Genomic DNA, 20522 nt, shown 5'->3' on the forward strand with positions numbered 1-20522 from the left:
AATCAAATTCTCCTCGACTTTGCGCCACAGATGCTTTCCTGTAATACTGCATGTGCTGAAAATACACGAGGACATATTGAAGTGTTTATTTCATTAAGATCTTGTCCGCTTTCGGTAGTAAAAACAATGCAAAAAAATGGCCATCGGCCGACTCGATACTGATCACCTCCCATATTCCACAATCTCCCACCGTGTCGTGCCGAGCCCCTACAAACAATAGTCGGGCAAATTTACAGCTTGCCGCCACACAAAAATGTGCTTGAGGATGTCATTCCATCTAATTCCAGTCTTCTACAAAAAAAAAACATTTAAATATTCTAATGGGACGGATTAAAACTAGGCATATTATTTTTAGCATACGAATCGAAGAATTATACAGAAAACAGAATAAGAAGAGCTAAAAACAGCCCGATATTCACATACATGAGTACATGATACTTTTATTTGTAAAATAGCATCTAAATCAAATATCTAGTCCAGATTTTGGAAACTACTGTGTTAGTAAAAGTAAATCAGGAAGATCAACTTTACAGACACAAATAAGCGAAAGTTACGTTTGTTACCAACCCACACCGGTGTAAAATCTACCAGCAAACACCTCTAAAAGATTTAAGCTAGGAACCAAATGACCTTGCTCAGACATAGTGGACCAACCATCCGATGCTGCATGGTCTGATCCCTCCAACGAAGACCAATTAGGAGAGAATCCACTGAAACTTGAACCCGACAAGCTGATGCTTCCATCGTCGTCCTGGTCGTCGTCGTCATCATCATCATCATCGTCGTCGTCATCGTTACCATCTTCGTCGTCCTCGCCAAGGACGTTGTCATCTTCATCTTCCTCGTCATCATCTACGCCTGTGAAACAATATTAAGTTAATTTTAAAAAAGGAATCGTTTGAGACAGGCTACGGTGTAAGCAATGTAACCTAATGACAGTCAAGTAAAAGCCTTCGCACTTGGGCGAGCCTTCCTTGGCGCAATAGAAAAGTATGAATGATTTCCTAATCAGCTTATTCTGTTTGGTTTTATGAATTCAGTTCATATTCGTCACATACTGGTATTGGATTTCTGGCACAAGGGTTTGAATGCTTGCCGTTACTTACCTCTTGTTCGTCCAATCTCATACAATCTACAAAGGCTGAGCGAAGGTTGGTCCCAGTCAGGGTCAGTCGAATGCCGCTGCGGAAATAAATTTGCATGAGAATGAAACAGGATGCGGAGTCAGCAACAATAAAACAATGGCTGGGATTTAGTTGAGCCTTTTTAAAGTTGTTTCTTTCGACGAGGAAAAATTATTGTTTGATTTCGAACTTAAAGAATAACATCGTTTACCAAAATAAGGCCAAGTTTAAACTCACACATAATACATTTGAAATAGTGCAGCTATATACGTACCAAACACAAGTTAAATCAAAAATTAGCTTACAACACTAGCAGTTAAAAAGCCCTATTTTGCACCTCAATGATGGCAATGTTGCTGTCTTTTCCATCTATTGCAAAGTCGTTGATCACGTGTTTTGTGTCGGTGACGCTGAGTGGACAATATTGTAAAGCGTCTAACGTTTGGAATGTTCTGGAATTCGACGTGAATTTATCAAAGTCGTAATCCTCCATGTCGAAGTGGCTCGCAGTCTGAGCTACAAACAGGGTAGTAACGATTAATGTTTCCATAGGTCTCAAGAAGTGGCGCAGTAATATACTTTGCTTCTAATAGTACTTGTGTATATACGAGTTCGAAGACACGGTCATAGGATAGCACACTTGTTGTTTATTCAGAAAAATCTAATGCGCCTAATAATTAGGCTTTCTGTAACGGCCAAAGGTGTAAAACAGAAACAAGCGGTTAAGTTGCGTTGACGCAAAGTCTGAATAAGTACACACATAGAAAAATAATGTTAAGCAATTTTTATGTTAAAATAATGTTATTCCACCAATGGATTCTATACACATATTTTTTCACATTGTTTTGTGCAAACATTTATCTGAAACTTTACTAATACTAGCCCTGCAAAGTCGTTAGATTTAAGGTAAAAGTGTTCATATGTTTTACCTGCAAACAAAACAGTTCCGTTGCTGTTGAATTTAATTGTGCAACCTTCGAGGGAAGGCTCGGTATCCAGCAAGTGGTAATTACGCAAATCCCACTGTTTGAAAAAGTCGCGTTGAGGAAAATGTTCGCTACATTGGATTGAAGCTTAAACATTTTCACCAGTCCATTTGTGCACTTGCACTCTTTTCTTTTGCTGTTTATGTTTAAAAAGTTTGATTTTTAAGACTAGTATCCCGTGTCCAACTCTTGTTTTTCTTTGCATTCAGCAAAATTCAAAACTATTATTTCACGATCACTATTTAAAAATAAAATGCCAATAAGGACCCTTCAAAACAACAAAAACGCCCCAATTGCAACAACCAAAAGGATACGATTTCTGTGTTGATGATCACTTCGAGGCCATGGGGGTGAAACACTCCCGACACATTATCACTAAACTTGTCGAACTTGTGGATCGGTCGATCACCGCTCATCCGAACATCCCACAACATTCCGTCACATAAAATAAGCTCGTCGTCGTAAGAAAAGGTTGCTTTGTTGTGGTTGTAGTGACTGGCAAGCTCATTGCGCTCGAAAGTTTGGATTTTGCGTCCACTCTGTGCGTCGTATATCTGCCCACGGATTTCGTAAAAAGTTGTTAGCTTTTGTAACAGTAAAGCAAATGTAAACGTGCTGAGGCATGTAAATTTCGCCTTCGAAACTTCTATAAGAATGTAAGTATTTGCTATGGTTTGTAAATGATATTTAAGTCGAAATGTTTTACCATTGCAGTCGACTTTTTGGTGCCAACAACCCGATCCTGGAGTTTTTTCGAAAACTCGGCGTAACTCGCACCTTCATACGTCGAACTGCAAAGAAAATAAATGCAAAAATTAATTGGAAGGACAACCGTAACTACACATCACATAGCATCTGGAACCGTATCCGTTTAATTACTAACAGCATTTAATTAAAGAGACCATTGTCGGTACCTCAGCTCCAACTTTTCCAAGTCGAAAACGCCGCATTCGTTACGCCAGATGCCGGTTGCGACAAACAGGACCCTTCTTCCATCTCTTGCCGCCTCCACTTTGACGATGGGGGAACTTGAACAACCTTCGAACACCCGGTCTTGGTCAGAGTGGAGACTTCGAATGCCAAGATCGCCCTGATAGTTTCCGAGGATCATGCTGTTGTCGTCCGGCTGTGAAATATATCCAAAAGTTTGATTTGTTTATATCACGCTGGAAAAGAATAATTAAATTTTTTAGGATTTTCGTGTGGTCTACAACCCAACCAGTTTGACAACTATAATTCATTCTCTTGGAACTGTTATCACCGGACACACATGTAATTTTTTAATTAAAACTGAAACGTGAGTATGGAGGGAACAGGCCAGATATAAAATCCTGCACTTAAAGTGGTTTAAATTATCCCGCAAACACATCTTAACTTCCAAACGAGACAAATATATTTCAGATGGAACAATCAAATAAGCGCACCGTGAAAGCACAGCATGTGTAAGGCATCCCATCTTCCTCCGGCGAACGGAACATGATACTGGGTCGGAATCTGCTGTAAACGAACTGACGATCACACGCCGAACCACCCAAACCACCGAACCTCGGTGCAACTTCTCTCCTCATACAACGAGACGCCACGTTTAGTGGAGCTTCGATTCGATACCTGGGCTCCGGGCAGTAATGCTTTCTGAGGGAAGAAATAAGCTTGAAAGTACTGGACTAGACATTGATGGAAAGAAGTACAAGTTTATGTTAAATATAATTTTGCGTGATAATTTAGGTTCCCACACAGTGGGGGATTTATTAAATGTTTTCTCAAGCACCCAAAAAAACACTTCATCGCTCACCTATTCAGGGAAAACTCCGGAACAGTAACCACAGGATTCTTGCATAGGGAATGTTGATTCTTCAAATAATCAGCAACGATTGTACTCAGGTTGGGTTTTGGAGAAGTGGACCGCTTGTCAGATTGTTCTTGGAACACATCCACCATTCCAGGTTGTACCACCGTAACTTTGCCGCTAGTTGAAAGTCGACATCGTTGGGAGTCAGTCGCAGGAGGCCAAGAATCACTGGCGCTTTCTCCTCTGATCTTGATCTTACATTTCTGTGACAAGATATAACAACTAACTTCTCTTGATTAGACACTCTTTTGCAAAAGACTGACTTTTGTATTACAAAGTGTACACTAGCTTTCGCGAGTTCCCCTCGCTTCATCAGGTGTAGGTGCAAATTTTAGACTGATACGGCACGTTTAACAAAGATATAACAATGAACTCAAAATTAAAAAAACAGTTTGTGAAAACACTAATAATATTTAATATGAACAGAATAGCCAATACAGTGCTGGAAAACTTCATGTAAACGTTTCGATTGTTCGATTGACGCAACCTCATCACGAGACTCAAAGAGCATATGACGAGCCCGTCGTCGGAGGTTTGTCAACATCTTGTGTCAAATCCGTCACACAGGATCGACTTTAATAACCCAACCATCCTTGGACAGATTGAAGGAAAGCGGCGCTTATCTTTCTTGGAAACTATGCCACTACGACTTTTTGATATATAAACCGTGTATTTTATAATGTTTTTTTAATTTTTATTCTTTTTATTTATCTATTTTCTTTATCGTGCACAGTGCCCTTAATTGTTTTTACCTATCACTACCACAGGCAACTCCGTTCGGCTCCATTCTTAACTATTGCGCTTATTTAATTCCCCGCCTTTTTCTAGAACTTCCCAACTTCACCGTACCATTTTTGCCGATCCGCCTTCGTTTGTATTGATAATGGTTGTAGTAACAATCGAAACGTTTACATGAAGTTTTTCAGCACTGTATTGGCTATTCTGTTCATATTAAAGATTTACAAAACCGTTAGTTATGTTACTAATAATATTAGCATTGGCAAGTAGACCACAACATTAGGATTAAAAAGACTTCTCGGCAACTAAATGCATTTAATACGTTGTTTGTTGCGACTTGCTCAGAATGTGGAATGCGCCGGAAACTGGCAGTCGCTCTACAGATGGATATATTTACAAAAACGACTAAAAACGGGATACAAACCGTAGGTGTTGGTGTGTGTAGAATCGTGGAGTAATGAGGAAGGGATGGAGTATTCCCCATTGCTTGATTACCGCGAGTGAACGAGATTCTTCTGCCGAAAGGAGACGCGTCACCAGCGCCACTTAGCGGCTGCAAAGAACAATTACATTGTTCAATAATACCCTGAAATCGGCACCTTGTTTATTTTAGTTTATAACGAATTATAGCAAACGGATTTTTTTCAGTCGCAAGACTGATAAAAGTGAAATGTGATCAACGTCAGAGATAAATTTTTATTTTAAAGCAGAATCATTTGCCATTGAAATTTTCATGCACATTTTTCATTTCATACGTGACACAACCGTTTATAAAGCGAAACGCTTATCGATCTGCGGATTAGATTCGTTATTCTTGTAGTTAGCGTTGAGACGTACCGTTTTGGAGTTCTTGGGTGTATGAAAAACTCCAGTGCAGGTTGTAGTTGGAACATGCAGAGCTGCTTCGCGGGCAAGGATCGTAGCAGACTGATGGAGACCCGACCAGTTGAGGTGTTGGTGAATCATTTGCAGCAATTCCCGATTGTCAAAACGTATCACAGTCTGGGACACGATGTGAGCCTGTATATATGCAATAGTGTGATTAATGGATCCGGTAAGCACCTTTTCTTCCTCGTTCAGCACCTTTGCATTGCAATACTAACATACCACAATCGTTTTCCTGTAAGGCTGAAGCCGTTACATACACTTACAAACTGATTGCATTTGTTTAGCATTCTTCAAGCAGATTACCTTTAGCATGCTATCCAAGTCCATGAACACGGAGCTGGGTTTTCCAGTGATGCGCGCTAAAAATACAAGCAATGATGTGTCTCTATGCGGAAAGCAATGCGATTTGAAAGCATCCACAGTACCTGTGAGCTCTTCTATCAGCTTACAGAAGCGAGAATGCTGCTTGCGACGATCCTGCATGACTGGTGCGCGCGTGAGGAATTGGATTTGGCCGTTGTTGAAGTTGGGCAACTTGGATATGATTTGTTTTGCAGACTCGCACCTGGTGAGGCCGCATAATGCCTAGGAATAAAAAAATCCATTTTATAAGCGGAATGAGTTTGTTGTATGGTATTTTCAGGACAACTGTACCCACCTTGCACGTGAGCATTCTGATCGCATCCGCGTGGTTTGGTGGCTGAGTTATCATCAGAAGTTGGGATAGGATCTGTCACGAACAGTTAATATTGGAGTTTTTGTAAAGAATTAACAATGAATAAATTTGTACCCTAATTCCGTTGTTCATTTTCACACACTCCCACATCCTCCTGCGAACTTCATCCACCGACTTTGCTATGAGTTTGGTTTGTGGATTCTGGTTGACCATTTTAGCCATTGCACCATCAAACTATTGGAGTCGACCAGTAACATTTTAAATTTTTACACAAATATTTCATATGAATTTTCCATTTTATCTCAAAAATACCATGAAAATATACAAGTTACATATGAAGCAAATACAAATTCTGCCCATTGTTCCTTTGTGATACTATAACAATTTTTAGCCTTTACCTTGTATTGGGGACCACACACACAGTTTATTACTACTGCCAATGCAGATTTTTGTGCTTCTGCCTCTGCCCCTAAGTAACCTTCTCCTTCAGCAACACCAAGGATGATACTTTAGAATAAGAATAAAAGACTTTTATTAATGATTAATGTTTACAAACAGAAGGGAGAAAAGGATTTTTTGTGACGACAAAAAGTATTTTTGTGAACAATTCGTCGTATGAATACACATTGAAGAGTTTGTCAACACACCTGATACCACTTTCCTCATTGTTGGGTAGATTAACTTTCTCACATAACTGAGATTGCACTTTGGGTGAAATTGAAACGACTGCAAGGCAGTCAAGAGCCGTCCTTACAATGTCAGCTCTTCCATTATAACCAGACCAGTCACATGCAAGTGCAATAACCTGAAAACGGTGAATATTTATCTGTAACTATACTAAATTAGTTTGGTGCTTTTAAACACTGAAAAAAGGGTTGTAAGTTATATTAGCTGTTGGTGGCAAGATTTGGTGCAACTTAAGTAACCTTACACAGGTTTATCGCATTACCTTAAGCAGTAATCTGACTCCATCAAGTTTCACGAAGTTATGAATTACTGGCCAGTTGCTGAGGCACGAAGTGTTTTGGTCTTCCAAATCTAACAGAAAATTCAAACTTTCCAGCACTGCTTCATGATCAAAATCACGAAACTACAAACATAAGTTTTGTTGAAAACAAACAAAAGTTTTCTGATTATTTACAAAGACCTTTTTTGCTGTGCGATCTGAAATGACTTGAAACATATTTGATGCTTTAGGCTGAACTGCCAACTTGACAGTAGCAACTTGACTCATTAAATGTGTTTCTAGATATCTGAAGAAAAATAAATGTTGTTGATGTAGTCAAAGGTGATATACCCAAAATTGGTATACTTTTTGATAGTGGTGCAGGTAGTTCGAGCAGTTTGTCTACATGTGAACATGTCTTCCTCATCCACATCTTCCTGACCCTCTTCAGGAGAAATTATTTGCAAAGTGCTGATCATGTTCAAGAGGTATCGAAGTCCATTCTGTAACATAATTATTTCTCAATTGGTTCTTTTCTACAGGCTCAGAAAATAAATACACGACATAATTTTCGATGCAGCCAGGCAGACAATATAAATGTTTTCCTTACATGCTGATCAAAGAGTTTCAAAATCATACGAAACTGGAAAGAAATAGAGAAGAACATGGCGGCATGACACCTTCCTGACTCATGAGAGCACTCGAGTAACCATGTAGCGTACTTCACCAGACTATGCAAGATCTGAGTTCAAAATATTAATTCACTTACTACAAAAAATACTATTTAGTGCAAGCAGGGGGAATCATACCTTGTTGGGCAAGTGACAAACACGTTCCATTGCATCGAGGTTGTAAGCCAAGTAATACAAACAGAGCGAGACTCCTGTAGCTCCCATTGAGGGACGACGCACAGATAACAAGCGCTGTATTCCATTATCTTCAATAAACTCGGTGGTAATCTAAAACAATGTTTATATTTTCAATCAATGGACTTGTGTCATGAGTTGTTTTAACCTACCTTATTGTGACATAACAACGATGCAAAAAATCTCAGAGCTGAAAAAGTAAGAAGACCATCATTGTGGTTGCTGTTCCTTAGATAATGTTTTACTAATTCAAGGGCATGAAATTCCAAGAATATTGAAAGTAAATCCTGATATTCACCTGAATGCAAGAAGGTAAACATGTTATTTTGATATTAAAGTAATGTTACCAGTACCATATTTCAAGGTAAAATATACAAAAGGCCACAAACAAACATTTTACCAAGTGGTTTCAGGAAATTTAAGATACACCGTTCACATATGTTTCTGGACAAGGGCGGGGCAAGACTGAAGCTGCATCCAATCACAACTGGTTTCATTTCAACCCTAACACAACCATTATTAGAAAAAAAATTCATTTGAAAATGACACCAAAACAATTCTTACCAACTACTGTTGCTCACATCAGTGTCAAACAACTCAGATTCTAATGGATAATTTATAATAGGTGTGGACAGTCCAGCACTGGAATAGCTGCATTCTCCTGTTTCCTTGGAATACAATTCTTTATCACTGCTACCCTTATCATCATTGCTTGGTGATTTGCACTCAAGTCTAAGAGATTTTGCTTCCACTGCAAAGTCCCCTGAAAACTTCCTTTTCTTTTTACTGTTGTCTTGGGGTATGATCACTTTTCTGTGTTCAAATCTTTTATGTGGTTTGGAAGTTTGCGGTGCATTGAATTGACTGGCAGAGTTGTGGGCTTCAACACTTCTGTAATTTTCTTTTGGGTACTTTCCAGGTTCAATTAAGTTCCACAGTCGCGTCAACAAAATGGGAACCTAAAAAATTAACAATTTTTCAGATGTTTTAAACCTATTGAGCCTTGTAATCTACATACCAGAGTTATGTTTTTTGAATGGTGGTCTGCAATGATGCCCTGGTTTTCAACAGCATAAGCCAAGATCCCAACTGCATATGTTTGTAATGGTTGGGGCTCAGTTGAAGCCCATTCATAAAGTAATGGAAGAATATCAGTCTGCAATTACATTTATGTCAACCATTAGGTGACAAAAACAAGTTTTGGAATAGTAATGTTAAAAACAATGATTTGTAAAATTTAATTGCAACTAAAACATAATATTACATTGTTGCTGAACAAGCTATATGCATCCAAACCAGGCATCAGTGCCAAAAGGCATCTGGCAGCGGCTTCTTGTAGCGTGGTACAGTGTTTTCCTTTTTGTTGACTACCCCTATTCCTTGACTTTAGGTAGTTATTGACAAGCTCTTCCATGAATGCATCCTGTTTTGTTAGTGCCTTTAGCAGCTTCCCAAACTTACATGATGGCATTGTGTACGCTGAAACCATATGAATAGTTTATTGGTAAAATCGGTAACATTCAGAAAAAACATTCTCATGAAAAGACCAACAATTATTACTTAAGATGAGTTAGGTAAAGCCTACCTGGATGCCGATCATCAAATGGATCGGGATCTTGTTTCTGAAATTCTTCTGCTTCATGTTCAAACTTCACAGATAACCTTTAATAAAATATCAAATTTACAACAGCTGGACAAGACAAGTTTAAAATACAGTGGTATTACAAGTGTGTGAAAACCTTACTTGGTTAAAAAAGGAATTGGATCATAACCACTCTCCGAATGTTGCTTAGTCCATTCCTCCAAAAAAGTAATTATTTCGTTTTTGCAGTCCTCAGCCGAAAACGACATAGTCCAACTTGGGATCACTATTTTCGTCTTCACAACAACTAAGTTAATGTTATAGAACAAAACAATATAAAAACATAGACATTAAACAACCTGAAAGTGTAGAAATAAGTAAAAGTAAACAAAACCATGAAAGAAATCGCAAGAAGTGTCGCATGTTGTTTGTGTGTCGCGTGCTGTGTCTCGTGCCGCTCGTCGCAACATAATATTATCACGTAGCTTCGTGACGCGAAAAACTGCAGTGGTTTGTATGCTCAGTGAAGGAGATAGATCCGGGTAAATTATTGGAGGGGGAGGGCAATCATGAAATAAAGAAGTAAATTGTGCACGTTTTTCAGGCGACAAGTGTCCCATTGTCAACAACACTACCGCAAATATAAAATTAGGAATTATTCGTCCGAAGTCCAAACATTTCCGCGCAAATACATCAAATAATTCATTGATCCGATCAAGGCGACTTTCAATATTCCAGTAAATTAAAACAATTAACATTCAAAATTATGGATTTTTGGGGAAACAAATCGTATTATATCCTCACCAACTAAATTATTTGAGAGGACTAGTCCCCTGCGCCCCCATAATCCGCCCATGTGTAAACTCAACCTTGCAAAACAAGTCCAGTTGGTGTTCCAATCAAGTTTATGGTCGTTTCATTTTGAAGTTTATCCAAATAAATTTGTTCCATAAACAGGAAAAGTAGTAATCTACACGGTCTGGACAGAGCACTTGCTTTGGTAATTTTTAAAAAGGGGCAAACTATTTTATTTGTGTGCTTCACACGCATGTTCTAAATGTACAAAAACTTTTTCTCTGTTCTTACATATGTGCTGATTGAGTTTTCTGCTACATTCCAGGTAATGCAACATCTCAATCATTGCGCAATATTTTTGTAAGCTTATTAGTGTTATACCGCGGTAGCCAGCTGGCTTTGTATCTTTAACTTTTTCTATGAGTTCAGTGGTTTTTGAGCACATTGACTGCAGTCAGTTCTTGTCCATCTGTTCACTGAATACATTGGGCCACACTTTTGAGCAACTCTCCCGCAACAAATCGCTTGCATGGTCATTATGGAATTATGTATTGCACCTTTTGGCTTGTACCATCGTTATGAGAGCTATTTGTTATAAGTTATAACTTATAGCAATGCACCACAAATATATACTGTTATGAACGGTTAATGACAGTCTTTCTTAGTAATCTTTGCAAAAGAAATCATCAATCTGTGGACATGGGTGAGCTGTATTTCAAGTTCAAACAGTCAATACATTATCAATCACTGAACTGATAAAAATAAACAAGGGCAGGAAGGACACGCGAAACTTCGCATAAATATAAAAATAGAGAGGCACATGGAAAAAGTAGAAGATTCTACAAGACATATAGGACGTAGTTTTCATTATCTGCATGTATAATAGCTTGAGGGCAATCGCATTTAATAATCCTGTAATGCAATAAAAGAGAAAGAGAGAGGGGGATACTCTAGAAAAGAACACCTCGAGTAGCAAGCAATGATTTCTAAAGCCAAACAGGTTTTGAAGCTTGTCCAACAGGAATTATGTCCCTTTACTATAACTACTTGATAACTAATGTGCTGTAAGAATGTTGGGTCATAGCACACAAGACTTGTCGACGTCACAATCGTTTTTTAACCCAAAACGCCTTCGGTTGATGAAGTGTGGTGTAATGACGTTGGTGTTGGCGTGAAGGCGCAATTTGCAACATAAGTCTGATTTTCATTTGCAATCCCAGATACAACATCCGTGTCCCAAATATTATGGGAGAAAGTGGGGCTGAAATCGTCAGCAACTTGCGTTTCCGTAGGCAAATTGTTGATGATGTGAAAACTATTTCTGTCAACTTGATTAACTGGCTCATTTCCCACTTGCATTGCATTCGGATGTGTTCCAATATACGTGTTCGTATAACTACAGTTTTGCTGGAAATCTCTGTGTTTTTCATATTGTGTACTAGCTCCTGGATAATTTTGTTGTTGTAACGTTCCTGTATAGCCTTGAGCAGTATTTGCATCAACGTTTCCGCGTCCAGAGTCCTGCTTAGTGATCCTCCAATACGACTCAGCCTCCATTTGGTGTATCCTTGCGCGTAGTTTGTGGTTTTCCATTTCTACGAGACGGTTGCGTTCGAGTAGTTCCGCGATCTGCCTTTCCAGACTGAGCATCTTCGCCTTCTTGCGATCTCGGGCTGCCTGCGCGGACTCGCGATTCTTTAGTTTCTTGCGCAACTCCTTGTCAGTCACATGTTCATAGCTTTTGCGGGGAGTTGTGGGCTGTTGTGTTTGCTGACATTGTTGTCGCACAGGATCATATTGTGCGTCTGTAAAACCTTTGCCAAAGAAATCAACATCCTGAGATGTGTGCGGAGGGGTAATGTCGTATGCTTGCTGGTTGTTCATCATAGCTTCTGTTTTAACTTTGCAATCAGCGTTGTTCTCCGCCATGCTCATGTATTGACCGAAGCCACTGTGTGCGGACGAACTTGGTGATTTTCCCTTTGACAGTGGAAAAACATTATTCGCTGATGCTGGAAAGGGTGGAAGTTGCATTCCATCCCCGCTATCTACGTTGTAATATTGTTGTGCATCGATACCATTGATAGGAGAAGATGACGAACTGCACGAAGAGCTGTAATTCGATATGGTGGCTGATGATTTGGAAGGAGATCTTGACGAGGAGGCAGCTGGGGATGTTCTGAATGAGGCGTTTTCCGTCGAATCGTAGCTAGAATCATATTCCCGCAATGGTTCGGTGACCAGCATCTTTGTTCAGCTTGCACATTCAGGTTGAAGAAATAAGCGATCAAGCTCAATACACTTCCATCGGACTACAAGACTTGCCAAAGGTACCTGGAAGAAGATAATTTGTTTTTTCTTATTCAAGCTCTCAATGCGTAAATAATTCAATCTTTGTTTAAGCACAAAAAGAAACATGATCCTAGAGCATATAGCCCTAAGGGGTTCATGGGAGTGTTTGCACATTAAAGGGTATGTCAACGGCAGGTGTCACGGTCAAGGCACCAATTTCTTGTCGGGCAAGTTAATGGAACTGTAGCTCGTTGATGGAACATCTGAGAACGGACGAAGGGGGCGCAAGTGCAACGACGCAGCACTTCTAATTATGCGACGCCTGTAAACAGATCTATAATTCCCCTCGTAACTGCCTACCAGCCGCTTCATCCGCTCTGCATCGCTCTTAAGTATTAGTTACATTGCGATCGAAGGGGACTGTCTAAAACGTCCAAAGGGCCTCGGGTGCCGCACTGTTCTCCGCCCCGGCTGAATTCCCCAATCTACTCGTCGATCTAGGATTTTAAAGATGTCACGCGGCAATTTTACGATGATCTCGTTAATTTAACGGCTGTTAAGTTTATGATTGGTCGCTTGCATTTCCCCGTTCGTTTCACATTAAACATTTTTGTCCCAATGGCATCGGATCTTGTAATACAGCTTCAAATGCGAATTATATTTATCCTGGGAAATACGCTTACGATAATTTTTTATTGCTTATTTACGTTTAGTGGAAACGGTAACGTGGTCACTATATTGTGGGGTGATGCCTTGTTAAACTTCTAAGACACTTCATTTTACTCAAGTAAAACGGTGAGAAAACCATTGCTCAAAAAGTTGCCAAGAAACGTAAATCCATACAAACTCCTGCTGCTTTTTTTGAATTTACTTTATGTGTCAAAGTAATTTACCTTTTTGAACTATGCAATATTTATATGTCTTAACAAATTAACTTTTAAAAAGTAGTTCTATTAATCTTAATCCTGCCTATCTTTGAAGCATGCAGAAGACACACTGAGACACAAATTTGCTTCTATTTCTAACTAAAATTCCTTGCTTGATCACACAAATCGTATTGCTGAATTCAAGATATTCGTCTTTTTCACTGTACATTCTTAACCAAGCGATTCTTGTGAACTTGAAATAGAGTGAAGCTAACTGATAGTATCTGCTGTACTGTAACGTCAAACTTCTATTCTGTTGAACGCCGTACATATTTGCGTGATACAACAAAGCACTTCTAAATCTACATGAGAAAAAGAAACGCATGAGATTTCGTCCCAGCTCTCTGGCGTCACCTGACGCACAAATTTATAAATGTCATTCGCCGTAATTTTAACAAACGATTTCACGCAAAAAGAAAGTCATAGTTTATCACTTGAATTGCGCTCCATGTTATTTGCTTAATTGCCTGTGTATCCACAATGAGGCATGGTTAAAGGAAATTTGCCAGGGAACCAACATTAAATTATCCGCTTTTGTTCAATTAAAAAAGGCTTTCTTTTATCCAAGATTCCACCACAGCAAACTGACCAGCGGGGTTTTGTATTTTAGTTTTTATTGAGTAATTTTGAGCACTGACTTGCGTTTTAAGTGTTATGTTATTTACATTTGAAGAATTGTCGGAACACACGAAACATTTGTTTCTCATACCTCACAAATGACAAACCTTTTCTAAATATGCGGGGAATTTTTCTGGTAGTAAAAAGAAAAATAAATGTATTTATCAGGATAACGTTTCGACGCGTTACAGACGAAACGTAAGTTCTAAAACAATCCGCGTTAATTTTTGTGTCAGAAGATCAGTTCTTGAAACGAGAAGTAAAACTCAGCATTAGCAAAAACGCAATAACATGTGATGCGGTGAGCAGCTCAATGATTGTAAACAACACACTTGGTTCGCTGGTATGGTAAAACATAATATTATAATTTTGATAAAAATCTTGCACTCGCTGTTGTTGAAAAGCGGAAAAACCCAGAACAACGAGGTTTGAGAAATATAATTTCAGTGTTGCATGTTGTAAGACTCTAAACACAGTAACGCGCGGAGTGGAGGTTATAACTTGAGGTAAAAGCTTTCCAATCGTCTCATGTTAGTTTGTATTACCCATTTGACGATGGCCATGTTTCTTGAGGACGTAATCAACTGTGACGTAACAAAAGCAAGTTTAATTTTCAAAATTTGTCGATCCAACATAAAGGCGCCATTTGGTGGCACCGCAAGTGTCAAGTCCACAAGTTCATGACCCTTCTTACGTGTAGGCATCTGTCCACTCTCGGCACGGTGCGTTTTGTGGACATTGCAAACAAACACGACGATTAACTCTCATCGGTTTGCGGCGACTAGTCGATGGCCATAATCTGTAAAGAACGTTGATGTGTCCTTTCTGTATGACCCGCATAGTCATGCTGAGGCCACGGTAATGTTTTGCCTCTGACAAGCGTTTGATCAGATTAATGCGATTACGAAAAACAACATGGGAAGGGCGTGATTGGATTTCTTACGTGAAAGTCGGCTATTTATATCTCTGGAAATTTTAATTGCTGTTTTCAGTCATTTATCTACTGTGTGTTGTCAAGAACATAAATTTACAGCTACTTTAACGAGACCAAGGTCGCCATTAATTATTTTCGCTTATTCTTCATGTCAACTGATTTGACTTCGCGCGTTTTTTTCCATGCTCCATTTTTACAACACCACATAGTGACGAGAGTTAGTTTTAAAACTTGCTCTGTGTCGCATGTAGTTTAAGCGCAGATAAGCTCTTTGCATGTAACAGTTGTAAAAACAAATGAATTTTACTTTTCGATTATCTCGTAATCAGATTAAAGGGATATTCAAGTTTTTCACAAGACTGACGTGTTGTGCTGGTATTTCGCTGCGAAGATATTGTCATGTTATTTTCGTAACATGTTATCTTAAAAGCTTTGCTGACATAAAAACAAAACAAACAGGTCTGCGCCATAAAACCTTATGTAAGAGTCAGTGAAGTCATATGGGTGTAAGGTGTGAAGATCGCAGCAATGCCAACGCAAACAAACATTGTTGTTGAAATAATAATTAATCTAAGTTTGTGCAAAATAACTATAGTCTATGTGAAAAGCTTATTTTGCAACGTCTTACTGTATAAAGTGCTGCGTGGATCCAAAAAAAACTTAAACAATATTACAATTTTATTGCATTCTGAATTCCTTTTCCAGTTGAGTAAAGAAAAATGATTTCAAATAGATATGCTTGTGTAGTTCGTTAAATTTTATACGTGATAATATTTAAAGATTGAATAAAACCTAAGTTGGTGGTACAGATCTGCATACAACAAATCTGTATTTTTCCAAACAATCATTAGAAAGATGCATGGCCGAATTTGCCATGTTTCAACCTTTGCTCGTTTCCGAAAACCTTTCATTAGAAAACGATCATCACGTGGTCCTTGCCAATTTTACTTTGACACCGATGGACGCTCACCCAAATTCATTTCAATGCATGAGAGGCAAGCTGGGCAAGATTAGCGCAAAGACAATGCAGCAAATGAGGCCACGCGAGCTATAAGCAAACAAGCAAAGAATGGAGTGTCTTGCAACGAGTGGAACTTCATAGCGCGAGACTTGCACGGCGACGATGCGTCGTTCCTGTATCGAAATCCCGAACGCCCTTTTTTCTGTGCAACGCGGCTGCAAGTCCCCATTGTGCGGGTGACTTGTGTCCGCATGAAGTGTGTGCCACCCCCTACCGCAAGTAGCTGCTCTTGCTGCTGTTGTGACTCGATGATATGTTTATAGTTACATAGCTAGATAGGGAGGTGTGTTACTGGTCACTTACTAGCTGTGGTCAGATATTAGCGGTGTGTTCATCTTGAAGGTATTATAGTCATGTGTATATTAAAAGTAAGAAAGTGTGGCAGAAAGGTATGTTGACTAATTGTGGAACTTGTAGTCCCCAGAATCGTGTAGTTGAACCACATGTCATTGGTGTTTTAAAAATGGGCTTTCCTCTGCACTTGTTCGTTGAAGGAATAGACGACTCATTCTTATGTTGGATATGCAAGCAAGTGTTGGACAATCCTCTGGCGATTCCATGTGGCCACGTCTTCTGTTCCGCTTGTGTTAAGCCTTGGATCTTCAAGAACAACTCGTGTCCATGTGATTGCTCTGGTCACATCACTGCATCTGATCTCAACCAAGTTCAGCCACTTAACGCGTTGATTGGAAAGCTTACGACCCGGTGCTGGAACCACGAAAACGGCTGTCAGTTAATTGGACAACTCCGTGACACCAGATTACACTTGACCGTGTGCCCATATGACTCCCAAGTTGGGCAGTCGGCGTATGTTGAAGGAAGATTTAAAGCTACTACAAAGCACTCCGTTTTTGTTGGCAATATTAACGTGATGGAGGAATTGCGAGAGCGAGCGAGGGAACTTCAAGAAGAGGTTTTTTCCCTAAAAGTTAAACTTCGAGAACAAGAAGATGTTAGGAATATTGAAAGCATTATGGATTCCGGTGGAGTTTCGATAACCGTGCATGACAAAGGATACGACATCACAAAAGTAAGTTAATGTAACTCAACTTTAGAGCAAGTGCAGTACATTTTCGTGTGCACAAAACGAATCACATCGTATGTAGGACGGATTGTTGTAAAACGTTGTTATCAGTTCGTCGCGTGTAATGCAGTGTATTGGGAAGGTTCGCGGACTTGATTTATGACCGCCCGAGCAAGCTCCGAAACTCCGCTGCACGTATGAGGGGGGAATAAAAGTTATCGCGCGTATCTCTAACTGTCCCCTCAAGCGAAGGAGCCGCCTTTCGCGAGTATTTTTCACAACGCGTCTGTCCCCTGGTGATTGGTGTTCGCCGATCTAGTTGTTACACAAAGCTACCTGTCAGAATAAGCGGTGTGTCCCACGAAACGAGCTCGAACTGATACAATCTTGTTCGGCCTTATCTGATCACTGCGAGCTCATTACACGATCGGCCATCTGTTTCGCCCTTTTGCGGCGAGATTTTCAATGTTTTTAGGCCGCACTTGTTTAAGCCTTTGCCTTTGGATTCATTGACTTACTCCTGGTGCGGTATCTTTTGGCGTGTGCCCTAAGACATCAAAGTGGTTTGCGTTTGTTCGTGATTGCTGCTAGATAACGCAATCGACCTCATTTACGGTAATTCTGCGTCGCATCGGCCGACCAGCAAATAACCCCGTGGCCAGCTCGCAGTGTGCTGTAATATGTACTTGTTAAACCGTGATCCAGGCAGTACGGGATGGCACGATTTTGATTCCACACAACAGGGGCATCGGGTTAAGTGCGAAACTTACGACAGTGAGCGCAAAATAATCCATCTGCAGCGCTCTGTGCAATAAGTTAAGCCAATGACAAGATTTGTGCGCAAATAGTTTTCTTCCCTTGTGTCCACACGCGGGATGTGCAATTGCGACGATCCGGAAACTACGACGGGATTTTGAACCGACTTAACCCAATTTGTAGAAGCGCCCTGACGGTCAATACACCACGGGACGCCTTTGCGGAATGACTGGCTTTGCCCTTCACCAGGACTTGAGCTTTATACATGCTCTGATGGCATGTGACCGACACAAGGCGACGCAAACAGGATTTGCCATTTTAAACCATAAAGGCCACGTCTTCCTCTCAGACGAATGTCATGACTTACTAAAAATGAAATTATCGCTAGGCAAACACCATTCATCCTAACGTATGGGAAATTTGACACATGACACGGTAAATCGACATTAAGATCTCAATTCCCACTGCTCTACAATTCAGAAAGCCTAAAGGTTACAAGCGCCGCCTACAATAATCGTTGCGAGTTGACCGAAAGCTATGCCAATGACAAGTTTACAACTCCAAGAGGCGCCGAAGTCGGATACCAAGTTATAAACGCAATACTCACAAAAGGCAGATCCTCAGACATCTCCGGCGTTTTGTTGGCGCCCGAAATCATATTTTTTTCCGATTCGTGACAATACAACAGTTTACATAGACGCTTGCTTGTCCGTTGACCTTGAGGGGCCGCAATTGTAAGTCTCGCGGCGACGCGCATAAGCTGTAATACTCGTCGGGTTGTATGGGAGCGGCGCATTGACACGTGCAAGACGGTACGACGCCCAGTTTGACAACTGAAAAGCGTGATTGACGGCCTACGGACCTTCTGCGCAAATATTGGTGGCCGCGTGTGCGAAAGCAAACTTTTTCGCTCGACTTTTTGGTGTTGTTTGCCCCGACAACATGTTGCCCTAACGCCGTAATAACGTGTTGTCGCGGTTTTAGCTTTTTGTGTTCAGCCATCAATCTTGCAGAAATTTCTAGGTTTCGGCGCATTTGTCAGAGCGCCTTAAACGTGGCGTTGTTGCGTCAGCAAATCAGGTTTTGGGCAAAATGTTTGTGTTTGACGTCTGTGACCTTGACAGCTCGGCAGCCAGAGACATGAGGCAGGTGTAAAAACGAGAGGCGAAGGTCTTGTTGTTTCTGCGTCCACACCTCCGGGCGTCATTTCACGGCCACACGCGAGATGCCCTGCGCAGGCGAAGCGATTCGATCTGTCAGGATTTGTTCTCGGAATGTCGAAACTTTCCATGTGACCTCCTTTGTGCGATGAACTCTGGCCCCGGGACAGTTGGTGCCCCGTCTAAGCCTTTACTGTAGCGATTTTGGCAGCTTGTCTTTGGGTGTGAGGGATTTTGTTAGCTTTGCCTGCAAGGCCGTTGGCAATCCGTGGGTGGTTCAGTTGAAATGTACACGCATGGATAGATACGCGTTTTTCGCTAGAACGACGTACCCAGTATTTGTTTCTCATCTTGAACCATTAGGTTCAGCTTCCAAGATTGAGTTTGCTGCAAACACTACTTGAAAATATACACCGACCGCAAAGTGGCGTGCGAGGCCAACCGTGAGGTGTTGGCAACAAAAAAAGCTCCCCGCGGCTTGCTTTCTTGTCTCGTATTGCAGTCATCCATCATCTTCCAACACCTCGCTTCAATAAGGGGTTTTAGTATCAAGATATCAGATTTAACTTCCGATGACTAAGCAGGTGGAAACAAGGAAATAACTGGGCTGTGGCAGCTGCAGTTCACAAATATGCGAAGTGAGGAGCTTGAGGTGTTTGGTTTTGTCGGTGGTTGCCACACGGAGTCTGGTTTTTACATTATATCCGCGCAGGTGTTTTGCCAAAAATGGTGGAAACCTTGTACGAATTTCGCTTGCGGTGATGTGGCTGTAGATTTCCACAAGTCATGCTTTGCAATGCATGTCGTTTCCACAAAACGTTGGCTAGTTGATAAATTGAAAACCTACAGCGATATCTCCACATTGCGTGTGTGAAAAAAACGGCGTAACCTATTGGCTTGACCGATCGTGCGTTGACACAGAGTGATATTCAGATGGGCGTGGCTTTGTCGTAGACCTGCCCAACCCTCGACTTGTACCGGCCTCCGCACGCAAACGACAGGTGGAACGCCCGCCTCGATGTTCCTACGCCCAGCTCTTTCCATTAGTCACCGCTTAATGACTTAAACAAATAGCAAAGGAGGTAACAACAAAGCGGGCCTCGCTACCGTTTTCGAGCAGATACAGCAGCCGCTACGTGTATAGCTAATTATTGACGCGCGGCGTCGACATTTGATCTGAGTTTTATCATTCTCCACACATTGACGATCTTATCATCAAAAGCGGCGCCAAGGCGTGACGATTTTATTGTGGAGTCGACCCGTCCATCTGACGTCTGTTGCACACTCTACAAGGCCGCGATAAAACAATTCGAGGCAATGATCGGCCATGAGATAGACGGC

General features: G+C 40.7%; 2 protein-coding genes across 5 annotated transcripts; both read right to left on the reverse strand.

The window, feature by feature from the left end:
• Window positions 1-77: 77 nt before the first annotated feature.
• On the reverse strand, window positions 78-10010 carry LOC145893247 (DDB1- and CUL4-associated factor 1-like). Of its 4 annotated transcripts, none has more exons than XM_082982069.1 (30): window positions 9818-10010; window positions 9659-9735; window positions 9338-9552; window positions 9092-9229; window positions 8638-9032; window positions 8474-8577; window positions 8226-8371; window positions 8017-8166; window positions 7818-7949; window positions 7574-7710; window positions 7409-7514; window positions 7211-7351; window positions 6909-7066; window positions 6660-6768; window positions 6376-6495; window positions 6244-6315; window positions 6011-6170; window positions 5889-5944; window positions 5535-5717; window positions 5122-5250; window positions 3903-4162; window positions 3535-3742; window positions 3025-3236; window positions 2817-2901; window positions 2425-2664; window positions 2054-2147; window positions 1462-1640; window positions 1107-1182; window positions 655-858; window positions 78-288 (listed from the first exon to the last, which is right to left on the reverse strand). In XM_082982069.1, the coding sequence occupies exons 1-30, from the start codon at window positions 9922-9924 to the stop codon at window positions 278-280; spliced, it is 4404 nt and encodes a 1467-aa protein (XP_082838195.1). In that variant the 5' UTR covers window positions 9925-10010; the 3' UTR covers window positions 78-277. The 4 variants fall into 4 exon arrangements, with proteins under 4 accessions (XP_082838195.1, XP_082838194.1, XP_082838193.1 ...); XM_082982068.1 differs by having other exon boundaries at window positions 78-291; XM_082982067.1 differs by having other exon boundaries at window positions 631-858.
• A 1556-nt stretch (window positions 10011-11566) lies between these two features.
• Window positions 11567-12697, reverse strand: LOC145889245 (uncharacterized). Its single transcript, XM_082980159.1, has one exon. The coding sequence runs from the start codon at window positions 12695-12697 to the stop codon at window positions 11567-11569; it is 1131 nt and encodes a 376-aa protein (XP_082836285.1).
• Window positions 12698-20522: the final 7825 nt, after the last annotated feature.

The sequence above is a fragment of the Ascidia mentula genome, chromosome 1 (assembly GCF_947561715.1).
Source record: "Ascidia mentula chromosome 1, kaAscMent1.1, whole genome shotgun sequence".
Taxonomy (NCBI): Eukaryota; Metazoa; Chordata; class Ascidiacea; order Phlebobranchia; family Ascidiidae; genus Ascidia; species Ascidia mentula.